Genomic DNA, 15,460 nt, shown 5'->3' with positions numbered 1-15,460 from the left:
CTTGCTGCTGAATTACTCATTGTAATTTGTCCCCTCTGGTTGAAAAATTTTAACATTTTGATTTAAATTAATACAAATAATAATAAATGAATTTGCTTTTGTTAGTTATTTTATCTCCAGGTCATTAGATATGTGTGACATGATTACATTGCGTTTTCTTTTTTAAACGATTTAGATCACACTTGCAAAAATATCAGAACAATTTCAGGTAAAAAGTCCATTGTCTGTTGTCAGCAGTTTAGAGATGTACAGCTTGTTTCAGAAGTCAACTATTTTTTAAATAATTGAAATGACTGGATTATTCATAGAACAATGGTCAATTTGACCACAGCTTTAAAATAAAAAGCTGTACAGATATTTGGAAAGCAGAATGGCTTAGGCAAATGTCATTAATTACTCACTGATGTCACTCGTAGACATAGACTATTTTAACAATGTCCTTACTGCCTTTCTGGGTCTTGAATATGCTAGTTGTGTTGCTGTCTATGCAGGGTCAGAAAGCTCTCAGATTTCATCAAAAAAATGACAGAATGACAGAATTGTCATTTTTCAATGAACTATCCCTTCAAGGCTAACAGCTTTTAAACTCTAAACTTCTGTTTTTAGTGAAGTGGTAAGTTATGGTTTTAATACTTTCGAAACAGTATCATGATATATTTTTCAAACAATAAGTTGTGATTATTCAACATGTGATGCTGTGCAATTTCCCCATACACTTCTATTCCAAGTGTAAAACAGGATGCGTCTTTTCAGGAGTTACTTTAGTACAAACCAATTGTATCCAGTATTGCCAACTTCCACGCATTTGGCGTGAGACACACGCTTTTAGGCACTGTCTTGCGCTCTCACTCTGTCCATGTAAATCTCACACCAAAGTGGCAACCCTACTTGCGATGTGAAACAAAGTCTCAGCTTTCAGATGTTGTAAGCTTTATACTAAATTCAAACAATAAATACTGTTTTGGCGCACTTAATGTGGCGTAAATCATAATGTAGCTCTTCAGTTAGAGCCAAAGCCATTGAAAAACAGAATTGCGACAAGCATTGATCTCGCCGGCGTCGGCGCGTGGTTCATCGAGCTCTCCAAACAAACCAGCAGTGATAATACATTTGAATGGGCTTAAGCTGGATAGATGGCAGCTTCACTAAACAGGTATTTTCAGCATTTTTTGGGTAAACATTACAGCAAATTATGCATTGATTATCACGTAGATGACATTTTCAGTATCATTTTATTCTGGAGACTGATGGAGAAGCAACATTAATCTGATTTTCTTAACCCTCAGGTTTTGCTTAATTGTGACCATACTGCTTAACTATTTTTTAGTTAAATAGGTGTTCGATATTTTAGGTCAATCATATTTATTTAATATTTTAAGGAGATCTTTTGACACTAAATACTATTTGTGCAATAATGATGGTCCATTAATGCCTTTTTTTCTAACATTGATATTACTTATATTACACTTAGTGTATTATTTAAGGTTAACATAGAGACAAGAGTTTTAAATTCCAATGCAAAGAAGCAAATTAGAATCATTTTGTGGATACATGTATCTAGAATATTGAACATTGAACTCAGAATCGTTTAAGTACACACAATGAATGCAAGCAAATACTGAAGTTCAGAATGGTGCTAAAAGTAATTCACCCCCCCCCCCAAAAAAAAAAAAATTCACTCCAAGCTGAACTCAAAAGTTTGCAAACCTGTGAATCAATCTTTTTTTTTTTATTCTTTTTTTTTAAGTAAAATCAACAATGCAAGTTCTACTAAATACATAAAAAATAATTAAAAGAGTGTTTGACAAAACCCCAAACCATTTCATTTCCTTTTTCCTTCGTCCCAGTGGGAAATGGAAAGGGCCACTGGAGAAGGACAGTGGAAACTGACAGATTTGAAGTGACAGCCTGCACAACCTCAGCCACGTCAGACAGTCTTTCCGTCCCTGCGGTTTCAGCTGCCTGCTGCTCAGAAATGGGAATATGTTACACTGCAACTAAACCACAAGCTACCGGCACCAGGTACAGTGGTTTCTGCTGAGTGACGTCTGAGAAAGCCCTCTGTTGAGTGGGACGCAGTTTTTCTGACACACTGCCCAAGTGGAAGCAGACTCTCAATGTGGATTATGTAAAGGAAAATCAGTTAATGAGAAAGATGTGTGTGGCTGAGAGAAGCGAGACTGCATGCGTCAGCTCTATCCGCATGTTTATCTTCTTAGAAATGACAGTGACTGTCTGTTTGTGCATTTCAGACCTCTAGAAAAGAACCAGCCCACAATTTACAGACCAAGAGACAATTTGAGTTACAGCCGTCTGAAGTTATTCCTGACTGGTCTTTTAGTTCTTTACATAACACAATGACACAAGAGCACCTGGAAAACTCTGTGACCATGAGCTTGGGACACAAACATGTGGCAATGACATACTGAACGGTCTGTTACATGGTTTAAAATCAAAATTTCACATCTTAAATTTACCATCTAATCAAAAAAAGATTTATAACAACCCCACAATAAAAAACATCCAAAAAGCCTCCTAAAGGTAAAGCCTCCAGATCCCTTTCTGATAAAGTCTAGTTCTCGGTTAACAGCTGGATTAGTAATATGGACCATGCTTTGGATGAATAAGAAGGAAGAGCGTAATTGAGTGAAGGATTTGGATCCTGTTTCCCACGTGAGTCACAATCCTGAGGGAGACATCCATTTCAAGTGCTGTCAGTGCCTTTAGAGGAGACTGATGTGTGTGTAACTAATCGTTCACTGGGCTTCTGCAGCATCCAGTGAGAGTCTATGACAGACATCTATTCATAAGAGAGAAAAGGGGGCTACCAATTTGGAAATAAGTGCTACAATATGATTTCATTGTATTTTCCATCTCTACATTCCATGTAAAGCCACTGAAGTGGCTAGAGAGAAAGTCAAAGGGCTATTTGACTTTCATAAGCTATACGATATTTGAGATTAAACAGAAATCCTTTTTTTTTTTCCTGTGCTGACACCTAAAACAGGAAATGGCACATTTCTCAATCATCACTGAACCAGAGTGGTATAATGAAACACCCTCTGCTGGTCACCAAACAAAGTGCAAATGAGATAAGGCCAACAAAATATAATGGGCTGCTCACACAACTTAAAATATCCTTATCACAAGTAAAAGCTATTATACTGAAGTAATTGAATGAGTCAACATTATAAGCCTGGCTAAGCTCAGTGGGCCATGATTCATTCCTTTCCCTGACCCAAATTATTCTTCTGTTCAAATGAAGCATCTTCAGCTTTATTTACAGTCTTATTTTTTACAACCCCACAATAAAAATAATTTATAAATACAGTAAATCTCTCAAGACATTTCTGGCTGGATGTTGTCATGATATGAGGGAATGGAGTCTACAAAATACCATTAACCCAAGTACAGATGTGATCTTTTTTATAACACTTACCTAGATAGGGGATGCAGGGGGCCATTTTGAGGGACCTGGTGTACTCTCTCATGCGGTTGTAGTTCTCTTCTTTTGACGTCAGGAAGTCGAGCTTCTCAAAGGTGGCCTTGTCCTTTCGACTGATCAGCTGTTCAGAACGGAAAGCACATAAGGAATGAACCTAATGAAGTTAATTTATTCGGAAAATAAGGAAAAGCTAATGGATGTCTAAATCTAAAACATCGAAATCAATAAGCATTCAAAGTGCTTACTTTGGAACAGGTAAAAAATAGGAACAAGTAAAAAAAAAAAAAAAGATATATATATATATATATATATATATATATATATATATACAGGATAGGAACAAGAAAAGATATTTAAAAATGAAAATATCAAATAAACATATACAATAGAATACAAGTAGACAAAATTACTATTTTAATTTCAATAAAAAATATTAAATTAGTTTAATATTTTAATATTAAAATGATCATTTCCATCACCTAGTATTTTCATCTCAGTTACCTCTATTAATTCATTCAAATATGATGAAAACCCCCCACAAAATGTTAATATATAAAAACTGTATTTAAAGACATAACTACATTAAGAAAACTGTTCATGTCTTTTAAAGTCTATATAATAATATTCTTGTTTTAACTTGAGCTTTTCATAATGGAATAATAATAGAACATATTTTTCATCTCAGCTCTGCCTTTGTTTATTTATTATACTGTATACTCAGTATAACGAATTCAGTAGTATACTGCCTATGTAAAATAATCAGAGTTACTCCCAATTGGCTACTAACTTTAGAAGGGGGGACATGTGGAGGCGCCGTTTTGTAAATTTTGTCAGAGGGGAGCCCCACTAAGACTTCTGATCTAAATAAAGCTGTCTGCAAATGTGAAAAACAAGACACAATCCATTGAAAGACAAATACAATTGTATTAAGGGATCACTTCCCAGAACTCAGGACCCAAACTCCAGGCCCTGGGTATATTTCTCATTTATAGAAAGCACATGACCACAATAAATAGGCTCAGTGTCTAGAATGCCTTTATGAGTGGCATAATTTCACCCAATGCTTCTTTACAGCACATGTGCTATTGAAGCTGTGGGGATGACCATGTGCAAAACCCCTGTTATAGGATTAAGAAAAAGCTCATTAACTGAAGAATTCCATCACACATGGATTTATCACATCAAATGCTGAAGTAAATTTCAACAAAGTACTTCAACATGCTCTTCTTGTGTTAGACAGATACACATATTGTAGTTCACTCTTTTGTAGGTTTGGTGAGAGATTTTGTCCAACAATCCAAGTAACGGTCCATGAAACCACACTGTTGGCAGATGACTTTCCATCAGTCTCCAGAGATGTAATCACACAGTACTGTTTTTCCCTTATTAATGTTCATATATTGTTTAACTCTGTGTGTATAATGCCCTCTGTGTCTTGCATAGGTTTTTTGTTGTTGTTGTTGTTGTTGAGTTAACTATTCCAAAGCAAGGCAAAGCAAAGGGGAAAAAAACACTAAACAAAAACAAAGCAAAACAAACAAAAAAGCAAAGTTAAACAAAAAACAACAACAAAGCAAAGCAAAAAGGAAAGCAAAACAAAACAAAAAAGCAAAGCAAAAACAAAGGAAAGCAAAACATAAATAAAGCAAAGCAAAGCTAAAAGAAAACAAACAAACAAAAAATAAAACAAAACAAAACAAACAAAAAATAGAGTGAAGTAATAATGATTTCTTGGTGAAATATTTCCTTAACCCCTTAACTGTCATTCACATTTTTGAACATAGACTTGAAAGTGCACAATTCAAACTAGATTTTTAATAATTTGTGATCGAAAACATTTTATAACATGATAATGATGTTCCATTTTTATGGTAATGCAATGTCTGATTCTAAAATGAGTCTTATAGGATGAATTTTAAGATTTTAAGCCTTCAGCTGATATACAGTATATAGGGAGGTATTTGGAAACTGAATGAAGTGAAAGAAACTGAATGCCAAATTCAAATGTCATGGATCTGCAAGAAACTGAAAGACTGTAATAATTAAATTATATTAGTCATTTGCCAGCCAAGTTACTCCAATGAGCCCGATTTGTGGATACATTTATACTCAGACAATAGTTAGGGAGTGGAAAGCTGACTTGACAGGAAGCTAACTCTCATTCATCATTTAGATGTTGGCCTAAAATGAACCTGAAGAATTTAATGAACCACAACTTGGATTTTTCTCATTTGGACTTGCTACAGAGGAACGGTAAACTGATTTTTACCTCCGTTTTATTCAACAAAGGAAGTGGTAAGAACTGCAGTTGATTTTAAACGGTGCTGAGATAATCCATGGCAGGAAAGTTAGATCGCGAGGAGAGCCTGATGTGGAAATGATAATATTATGACAAAGATTTGAAGAAGTACTAAGGGAAACTGCTTATGATATTTTAAGGAAAAACTAATTACAAAGCAATTACAAATGATGAACAGGGTAAATTGTAACTCCACTGACATGTTTCAGTGAATGTGATTTCCATGTGCGCGTGTGTGTGTGTAACATCTCGACAACAAGACTAGTGATTTTCTGCCTGATTTAGAGCAACCAAATGCCAAAACAAAAGTCTTTTCTGATCTCCTTTATCAAGCCTCCATCACCCGCCACCACGACCACAGCAGCAGACGGCCTTCCTTGAGTGCAGGACTTGAGCGTCTGCCACAGTGGCATTACTCATTCCTATAGTCACACACACAGTGCTAAACAATCCCTCTGAGGGCGATAAAAGTGAGGGGATTCCTTCAACTACTAACATCTTTATTTTATTTTGCAGTAACACATGGCTGACTTTGATTACAGCGCAGTTCATGGAGGTCAGCCCTGTGCTCTGTAGCCGTTCCAGATAGCAGTGAAAGCCTCCATACATCCGCAGCTGCAATGATTGAGTACCACTGAGCAACTTTCCACTTAGACTGAATTTGATGGGGATGAGCTTCTCAGCAATAGGTGCAATATTAAGAGCTGGATTTGTAATTTGACTTTTGTGTGTAACTTAGGACGGGAGAAAGGGCAGAATAGAGGAGCAGCTAATAGTAAATGGAAGAAGGAGAATGAACCATGCAATAGAAAAGGAGCACTATGTGCTTTTTTGCAATTCCTTTTAAAATGACTGGCCAAGTGGTTTTATTTTTCTTGCATTTGACAGTTTTTAAGTATTAATTTTGGGACACAGAGAAAATGCTGAGATACACACTGGAATCAAGAGACCATCTGTCTGACTGTCAACCAATCCAGTCTATCTCTCTGCCAATACCTTTACATCTTTACTTCTTTTTGTGAACAAGCCCTCCAGCTCTTTTAATACGTCCTTTCTCCATTTTAATTTCATACTCCCAAAATGATTTTTGTATCATGCATAACTTATGAATTAGAAATCAGAATACCAAAATAAAGTGAATTAAGATATCTTCCTTGATACAATACAATAATTTGTGGTGTCAAGGCTATAATCTGATACTATATCAAAATCAATCAATTAATAATTACAAAAATCAATATATGTTCATAATTTATTATCATAATCAGGTATGTGATAAAAATACTAAAAATGTATGCAAGCCATATTTCTCACAAACCTTCTGGCTTAAATGTACATATATCTTACTGTGTGTATGTTTGTGTGTATATATAGTGTTTGTGTTATTACAATTCTTTTTTTTGACTACTAATGTATTCTAAAATGTGGATAGTCCAAACCATTAACTAGAAACATGGATAAAATTGTATAAAATAAAATGCATCTTGAGTTTCAAAAGAAGTACAATTGACAGAATCATATCAATGTAACTAAATTATTTGATTAGGGAACAAAAAATTGCAGAATTGTTTTATTATTATTATTATTTTTACATTTAATGTCACAACTTTACCTTTCCTCTATTTATTTATTAATGATTAGTATTTAATCCATCGGTTATTTTAGCTTTAAACAGTCATTTTTTAAAGTGATCTCAGGCTTACAGACCCCACTGCTTCCATGTATAAAGCTGAACAAACCAATAATAAAAAATTGCTGAATATATGATAAAGGCATATCAAATCTATATCCGTGTACATAATATGTTCCAAAATGTGTACCAGTGAGCACCGTATTCCTCCTAATTCATTGCATGCCCAATGGGAAATCAGCAGTTAATCTTCAAATAAGTGGAAACAAGGCTTCGAAGTCAAGCGGTTCAGAAATTGGCTGGAACAAATGACATAAAGAATTACTCAATCCAGTCTGTGCCATGAGCAGTGAAACAGAAACCATTTGCAGAGAAAGACCGAAAACAGTCATTATAGTCAGGCAAAACTGTCAGCAAATACACGCAAGTGCATTTTCATTATGATAAGAACAACAAATGAAACGCTCCAATCTATAATTAAAACCAGGACCAAAGGTCAGTGTGCACATTTTGTCCAATTCAAGCTTCAGGGTTTTAGGACGTATGGGTGCTTTTCCATATGTCTTAGAACCTTAAAACAGGACTGCAATGAATCAGAATATACCCCTGTAACTCATGCATGCACACAGTGTCTGGCCACGTGACATTTCAATCTTTCTAGTTAGACCTGAAGCATTTTGGAATGCAAATAACCCTGATTCAGTTCTGTGGCTTTTTAAAGATGATTTGCACTTTTTGGTTTGTCAACTGCATGTCAGTTTCTCTGTCTAGCATAAACCAAAAATATTATACTGATCATCTAAAATATATGCATACATATTGGCATATTATTTTTTAAGTCTAAATTGGATGTTGTGATTAACACAGCATCAATGAATTACACTAACAAATTGAATAAAATGATACATAATATTCTATTTAATAATGTAATTGTCAAAATTCCCTTGGGGCAAAGCTAACCGTATGGCAAGAGAGCTGGGCTTGTGGTATCAGACAAACGGTCCAGCCGCAATTACTTATAAACAACATGCTCCCTCTTTTTCCATCTTTTCTCAATTTGCAGAAGTGCTGTGGCTCAATGTGGAATGTCAGCTCTGGAGCCCGCTTGCATCCCGAATCATTAAGGGCCCCAAGTGAGTCTAAACACTACCACCGACATCGCTCAACAAAATAAGTACTGTGAATACATAAACTGCGTCATTTGACTTTTAGAGAGTCGTTTACTACCTTAAAAACTCCTGGATTCAGCTTTTTGGGACTTTTATCTGTTTACACCTATTTTTTAATAGCATGCTTCTCAAAGTAACATTCATGGTAGTTAGTCAGGACTTTTAAGTATGGAACATGATTTTAGGCATAATATGAAAGGAATGGCATATCTGCCATAACATTTTGACTACACAGAAAAATACTTAGAAGGAGGATGAGATATTAATCCATGATCATAGAACATTCTTTATACTGTCAGTGTGGATAAGATGCACATTGCTTTTTACAAGTATCCTGCTATACCCAGCTTATTCAGTTGTGCTCACTCAGGGCTGGTTGTAAGTGTTGTCTGTACAGCATATATAGTTTAGTCCTTCTACTTTTTCCTTGAGAAGAGAGGCCAAGAGGTTTTGGACCTCAAACTGTGGTGATGCATATACTTATAAATAGATTTAAAGCTTTGGCAACATTAAACAAGGTCTCAGAAACAGCTCTTTCAAAATTTTCCAAGCCACTTATATGTTCAGAACGAGATCCAATGGGCTCATTCTTTCACTGTCCCCATGCATTCAGACGACCTTCTCATCTACATCTCTGCAAATAAGATCAATGGAAATCCAAGAGCACTGGGGCTCTCTAGAGAAATAAACACAAGCACTGCATTGTCAGCTAAATTATAAAGCAGCAAAACAGCTAGCATTTGGTGGTTATGCACAATAAATCCCCTGTAAGGGAACAGAATATCAAATGAGAAGTTTTTCCTTGTGTCTTCCTAAATAAGATCTGGAAAATTCTTCTGCTGTACAGGATATGCTCTGATACTTTATTACAAATTCAGAATTTATGATCATAATTAGGGATGATGTCATAACTAAACAGTAAATACCCATAAAAATCATATTTATAATTATCTTAAAAACATATTTTTAGGACTTATTGTATTGCTATTTATTACATTGATATTATTTCACAGTATATACTGTACATATGGCTCATGTTATTTTAACTGGAATACATATGGATAAATATAATGTATCCATATGTGTATATATGAATAGTCCTAACTATTGACTAAATAGAATGTAAAAGAAAGAAAAAGAAGAAGTCATAAACAAAAGTCATAAATAGATCATGGATAAAATAATAAAATAAAATAAATCTTCAGTTTTGCTTACTGCCCAGGTCTTGCTCAATCTGAAGATAGGAGCGCTTTGAAGAGCAGAGACCACCGACACCAGAGAGTGGAGGTTATTCAGCTCCAGGAGTTTCTATAAAGACACAAGACACACATCTTAATAAACATAAATTAGTTGCATGCCTCATGTAAGACACCAATGTAGACTTTAACTTGTTTGTTCCACTGTGTTTTCTGGTCTGGTCATGTCATGCTGTTGTTTTCCACTAGGCTGACCTCTGTGAACTATTATGTGTCAACTACCTTTATGGAAAGTAGGAGAAAAAGCAATGCTGCTTTGGTTTTTTAGTCATTGGCTGATCTGTTTTATCCATCAGCAAAACCGTTAGTGTAGCCCACTCAGGCTTACTGGGGCATGTCTGCCGGTAGCAGGGTACACAGCTCTTTCAGGTTTGGCAGGTAGTGCAGGGTGAGTGTTCAAACATAAGGAGTCGTTCAGCGGGTTTTCCTGTGTCATGGTACATTGAGATTCAGGAGAGCATGTAGACTGAATGAATTCACAGCAGCCTGTGGCTCTCTGTGTGTGTGAGAGAGACTGTTGGCACGAACGACAAGTAAAGCATCTAGATAACCATATGATTGTTTGGAAAGTTTTTGAAGTATTATTCCAAAAGAAAGATATATATTTTTAAATGTATAAAATTAAAGCTTAAAAAAAAAAATCTCTTCTGTATCAGCCATGCCACAAGGATGCGCCGTTTCTACTTGTATTTATCTAGAAAACAGCACATCCTTGTGGCGCGGCTGATACAGAAGCGCATACGCAACATACAGTGTTATGGAGAGACTGTTGACAAAGAAATTGTTGAATAAAGTTGTAATCTTTGTTTTCTTAGCTTACAAAAAGTATTCTTGTCACTTCATAATGTTAAGGGTTGAACCATGATGGCAGATGGACTATTCTGACGACGTGTTTCATACTTATCTGGACCTTGACAATGTAACTTACTTGGCTGTCTATGGGACAGTCTTAAGCCTCCAGGTTTTCATCCAAAATATCTTAAATTGTATTCCGAAGATGAACGGAGCTTTTACGGGTTTGGAAAGACATGGGGGTCGTGATTAATGACAACATTTTTCTAAATGTTCATTTTGGGGAGGGGTATCCCTTTAATTTTGAACACATAAGGTGTTATTTTGATTTAAAAATAAAAACAAAACTCAAAAGCATTAAATTCCATGTTACTGTCACTTTACAGATTTATAAGTTAAACCGAGTCTAAGATGGATCACAGTCAGATGAAGTCATTTGTATGATGTTCTCATCCTTATTTTATGCCATAAATAGTCCACCACTCCTTTGCAATGTCTCTAACCATTCTTACTGACTTAAAACAGAAGGCTTAAATCCATCAAGGCTTGTATAACGTCATTAAAATTGCCCATTGTTAAAGGAAAAATCTTGAAAGTGCCCATGAAAAACCCGGTCTTGCTTGAATTTCTAATAAAACACCATCAGTTATAGTAACGCCAGTGTCAAGGATAATTACTAGGATACCAAACGCAATTCAGATGTGAATACAAATAATAAGAAATGATTGAACTTGAACTTGGAAGTTATAGGGTCAGTTATATTTCTGCCATGGCAACACAGACAAAGAAAAAAACAACTAACGGTAAATAAAGGAAACAAGTTTCACTGGCTGAAGGAACTGTAAAAAAACAAAGAATGTCTCACCTTGGCAATTTTGATGAAGTGGCCCAATATTTCTGCTCGGATTTTCAATGTTTGAGCCGTCAATATCTCCCTCACTGCCCAGAAACTGACCTAAGAGAGGAAATATGGTAGGTGAATAAAATGAGTCCCACAATGCACTGTTATCATTGTTATCTCTGCAGAATAAGAGTTTAGATGTAAAATTATGATTAAAATAATATATATATATATTTTTTATATATTTATAATTTTTTTTTACTACATGGACACATATAATTTATGGCTATATGTTAATTAATTGCTGTGATGAAAACTGTATTCGATTGTATTCGTTTTTTTTATTTTCCAGAAAGAGTTTTCTCTTACGTACAAGTGCCAGAACATCAGTCAAATGAATCTAAGAAGCAACACTGAATCTTTCCTTATTTCACTCAGGAAATAGAAGAAATTGGTTGTTGCTTATGACATTAAAAAGACCGAAATGACAAGATTAATTGCAGACCTCAAATGGCCACTTACATCAACGTTCCAAGACATTTAAGCTCTGCCAAAATCAAATGCCAATTATATAAAAATCATATTCATTCCTACTGCACACTGACCTTCTTAAGCGGATATTTTTAGCCGTATTTTCAGAAATGGGAATAAAGAAAGTATTGTGCATTTTCAATAAAATTGTGTGAATTGGTCAGGTCATTATAATGTGTAAGGATGTGTGTGTGGTGCAGAAAGAGCATGCAGGGACTCGAGGAACATTTTTCTGACTAGGTGGTACTTGGATGTTTTCATTTGTCAAAATCGGAGCTTTCTCTGAAAGTTTACGATCTACTGTTGTAAAACATCAGTTCTGTATGTGTAAGTACCATATATAATATACTTAATTGACCATTTCAAATGCCTTTAATGCCACATATAAAAACTGAAGTACACAAAGAAGAGTGGCTGGCATTAGTCTGGAAAAAAGGGAGAAAAAAATGTTTTGTTGGATGTGTCCAGTGCAGTGTATTCATTTATCTAAAGGAGTTAATGCAGCTGTTTGGTTAAAATACCTAAATGGACAAGCATGATGGATTTGTCTTTTATCTGAGGTGCCTGTTTGTGCTACAAAAACTGTAATATCCAGTAAAAAGACACATTTTGTGTGATTTGAAGCAACATGCATCCCCCATTTGCGCTTGTAAAAGTGGACACCTAATGGAGTTCTGTTTCACACTAATAGACTCATGTGTTAAACACAGAGCCTAGTGGCAGGCTCTAAAATAGTCTACGTAAAATATACTTTATCAGCTATATAGTGAGGTTTCTAGCTGACCATGTGTCAAATTACCAGTGCATTTGGGACTAAAACACAGTGTCAATGTTCCTCTTTCAGTATAATAACATCACTGACCTCTATTATACAAGTTATTTCTGGTGGTGCTAATGGACCTAGGTCTCGAACCGCAGCATTAAGCTTTTAATAAATGATTTTTAAAGCATTCCTGTTGGCTACACTGACTAGCACAATATTGCTTACCTGTTAAATCTCCGTGTGAAGGCCACAACATTGGGTGACAGGCTATGCTTCTCCTTCTTGTTCCATCCACAGCTTGCCAGCTCCTAAACAACCAAATAGTCAAATTACATTTTTCAACAGTGTTTTTTTAAATGGAATAGTTTAAGTCTAATGCTTGCATTTGATCAACACTACAATTCAAATGTTTGGTGTTTTTGAAAAAGTTTGACAAAGATTCATTTATTTGACCAAAAATACAGCAAAACTTAATACAATAATATTGCGAAGTAGTAGTATTATTTAAAATGACAAATATATTTGAATATACTGTGGTCAACATTTGAAGTGGATAAAAAAAAAGTTAATCAAAGTTGTCCTAAGACAAGAAAGCACTCCATTTCAAATGTAGACTACTGTATTTTAAAATGTAATTAATTCCTGTCAATTTTCAGCATCGTTACTCCAATCTTCCGTGTCACATGATCCTTCAGAAATCATTCTAAGCTGATTTGCATGTCTTATTATTATCAACATTGAAAACAGTAGTGCAAAACTGCATTTTGATCAATCTAATGCATTTGCTTACTAATAGCACTAATTTCTTTAACTTTTGAATAGTGGTGTAGACTGATATTAATGAAATCACACTGAACGGCTCTTTATTACACATTGCCTTACACCATTCCTTCATTCATGAAGTCAAATAAACGGAGTATAAAAATTAGCATACCCACATAATAAAATACCCACAACACGCCACACTATTTTCCACTTCAGCATTTACTATTACTACATATTTGACTATACTGTATTTGTTACTGACCTATAGTAGCAAACACCATCCTTGTATTGACTGAATTTAGAAACCATTTATAAATCAACTACAGGAATAAAGTGAGAAAAGTATGCAAAGAACAAACAACACATCTGTTGCTTTCATCTCATCAACAGAACAGCTTCGCATGGGGACTTTATATGGTTCTAAGCCTCCTCAGGTTCACAGAGCCATGAATATTAGCACTTTTATAGTATCGTGCAGACTAAAAGCAGATGGAAACATTCGAATGCATTTCAGTTTCCACATGGACAGAGTGGAGTGGAGTTTCCATGTGAATAAGCAGTTCGTTCTGGGTACAGCACCTTACCAAAATATTTTAGGTTTGTTTGCTAAGTCATCACTTTAAGCCACACATTTCGTCAGGGACACAGCATAGCTATAATGCAAGAGGACTTGTTTGGTTATACATCACCATTCAAACGTTTGGGTCAGCAATGTTTTATTTTTTTAAGAAAATAATACTTTTATTCAGCAAGGATGTATTAAATGTATTACATTTCTTGTATTTTGATTAAATGCAGCCTTGATGAACATAAGATCTTTTTTTCAAGAATATAAAAAACTCCAAACTTTTGAATAATAGTGTATATTTGGAGTACATTTCAGTTTAACAGGGTTATACATTTTTATTACTATTTTTTTGCACCCAAGATTTCTGTGTGTGCTCCAGTCTCTCCTGCAGGCAGATATTTTAAAAACACTATTCATGCAATATACTGTTTAACTGATCCTTCCTTTGCTAACTTAATTGAAATGTGACTGAAATGATCAGGGACCTTCTTAAAATCAAACTTCAGAATTAAGAAGGATACCTAGAGCAGTGTGCACAACCAAGTGCAGCACAAGGTTTAACTTAATTTTACTTATATTCTACTATTATAAGTTACAATATGTTCAGTGGTATATAAAGTACCTGAAAGTCATACTCGAGTCATACTCTTCCCAGAACTTTGGTAGAAGTTGAAGTCACCGTTTAGAATATTATTTGAGTAAAAGTCTTAAAGTATTTGATACTTATACTTAAGAACGAAAAGTATTTTTTAAATCTTAAACATACTTAAGTGTTGAAAGTAAAAGTACAAGTAAATGCAAAATGGAAAAGAAGTAAATATATATATTATATATATATATATATATATATATATATATATATATATATATATATATATATATATATATATATATATATTATATATATATATATATATATATATATATATATATATATATATATATATATATATATATATATTATGTTTATACACAGCTTGAGTAGCAAGATTTTGTTCAGTTCTAACTATTTCTTCCATTTTGTATTTTTGGGTAATAAGAAGCACTTCATCTAGTACTTAGTGTCTTTCATTCCAACATAAAAAACATTTCTGGAATCTGCATCTGAAATAGCATTTAGCCAACAGTTTATGTATCTCAGAGGGACATGGATGTGATTATGCATCTGCAGAAAACGGTTAACTAGGCCTACATTCAATTATATAAATATAAAAAGCATACAGAAGAATTATTGCCATCTACAATTTAGAATGCCTGGAATATTGAGTTTAATAGACTGATAAATTAATGTGCGTGCACTCTGAGTGTGATTTGGTGATATAGCTTACATGATAACGTCAGGTTGCACATCATTACAACAACACTTACCGTATTATCGCAGACGTACTGTATATCACACAC

At 34.5% G+C, this 15,460-nt stretch overlaps 1 protein-coding gene across 1 annotated transcript; it reads right to left on the bottom strand.

Annotated features, from left to right (window-relative positions):
- Positions 1 to 3,015: 3,015 nt before the first annotated feature.
- On the bottom strand, positions 3,016 to 11,546 carry LOC113077630 (ras-specific guanine nucleotide-releasing factor RalGPS1-like; the record flags this gene model as incomplete). The annotated part of the gene is made up of 3 exons (XM_026249946.1): positions 3,016 to 3,566; positions 9,759 to 9,851; positions 11,457 to 11,546. Coding segments are annotated over 3 exons (363 nt in total), but the record flags the coding sequence as incomplete, so codon positions are not given.
- Positions 11,547 to 15,460: the final 3,914 nt, after the last annotated feature.

This window comes from Carassius auratus, unplaced genomic scaffold (assembly GCF_003368295.1).
Source record: "Carassius auratus strain Wakin unplaced genomic scaffold, ASM336829v1 scaf_tig00022920, whole genome shotgun sequence".
NCBI lineage: Eukaryota > Metazoa > Chordata > Actinopteri > Cypriniformes > Cyprinidae > Carassius > Carassius auratus.
The sequence above is the reverse complement of the archived record's forward strand: the minus strand, read 5'-3'. Positions and strand labels throughout refer to the sequence as shown.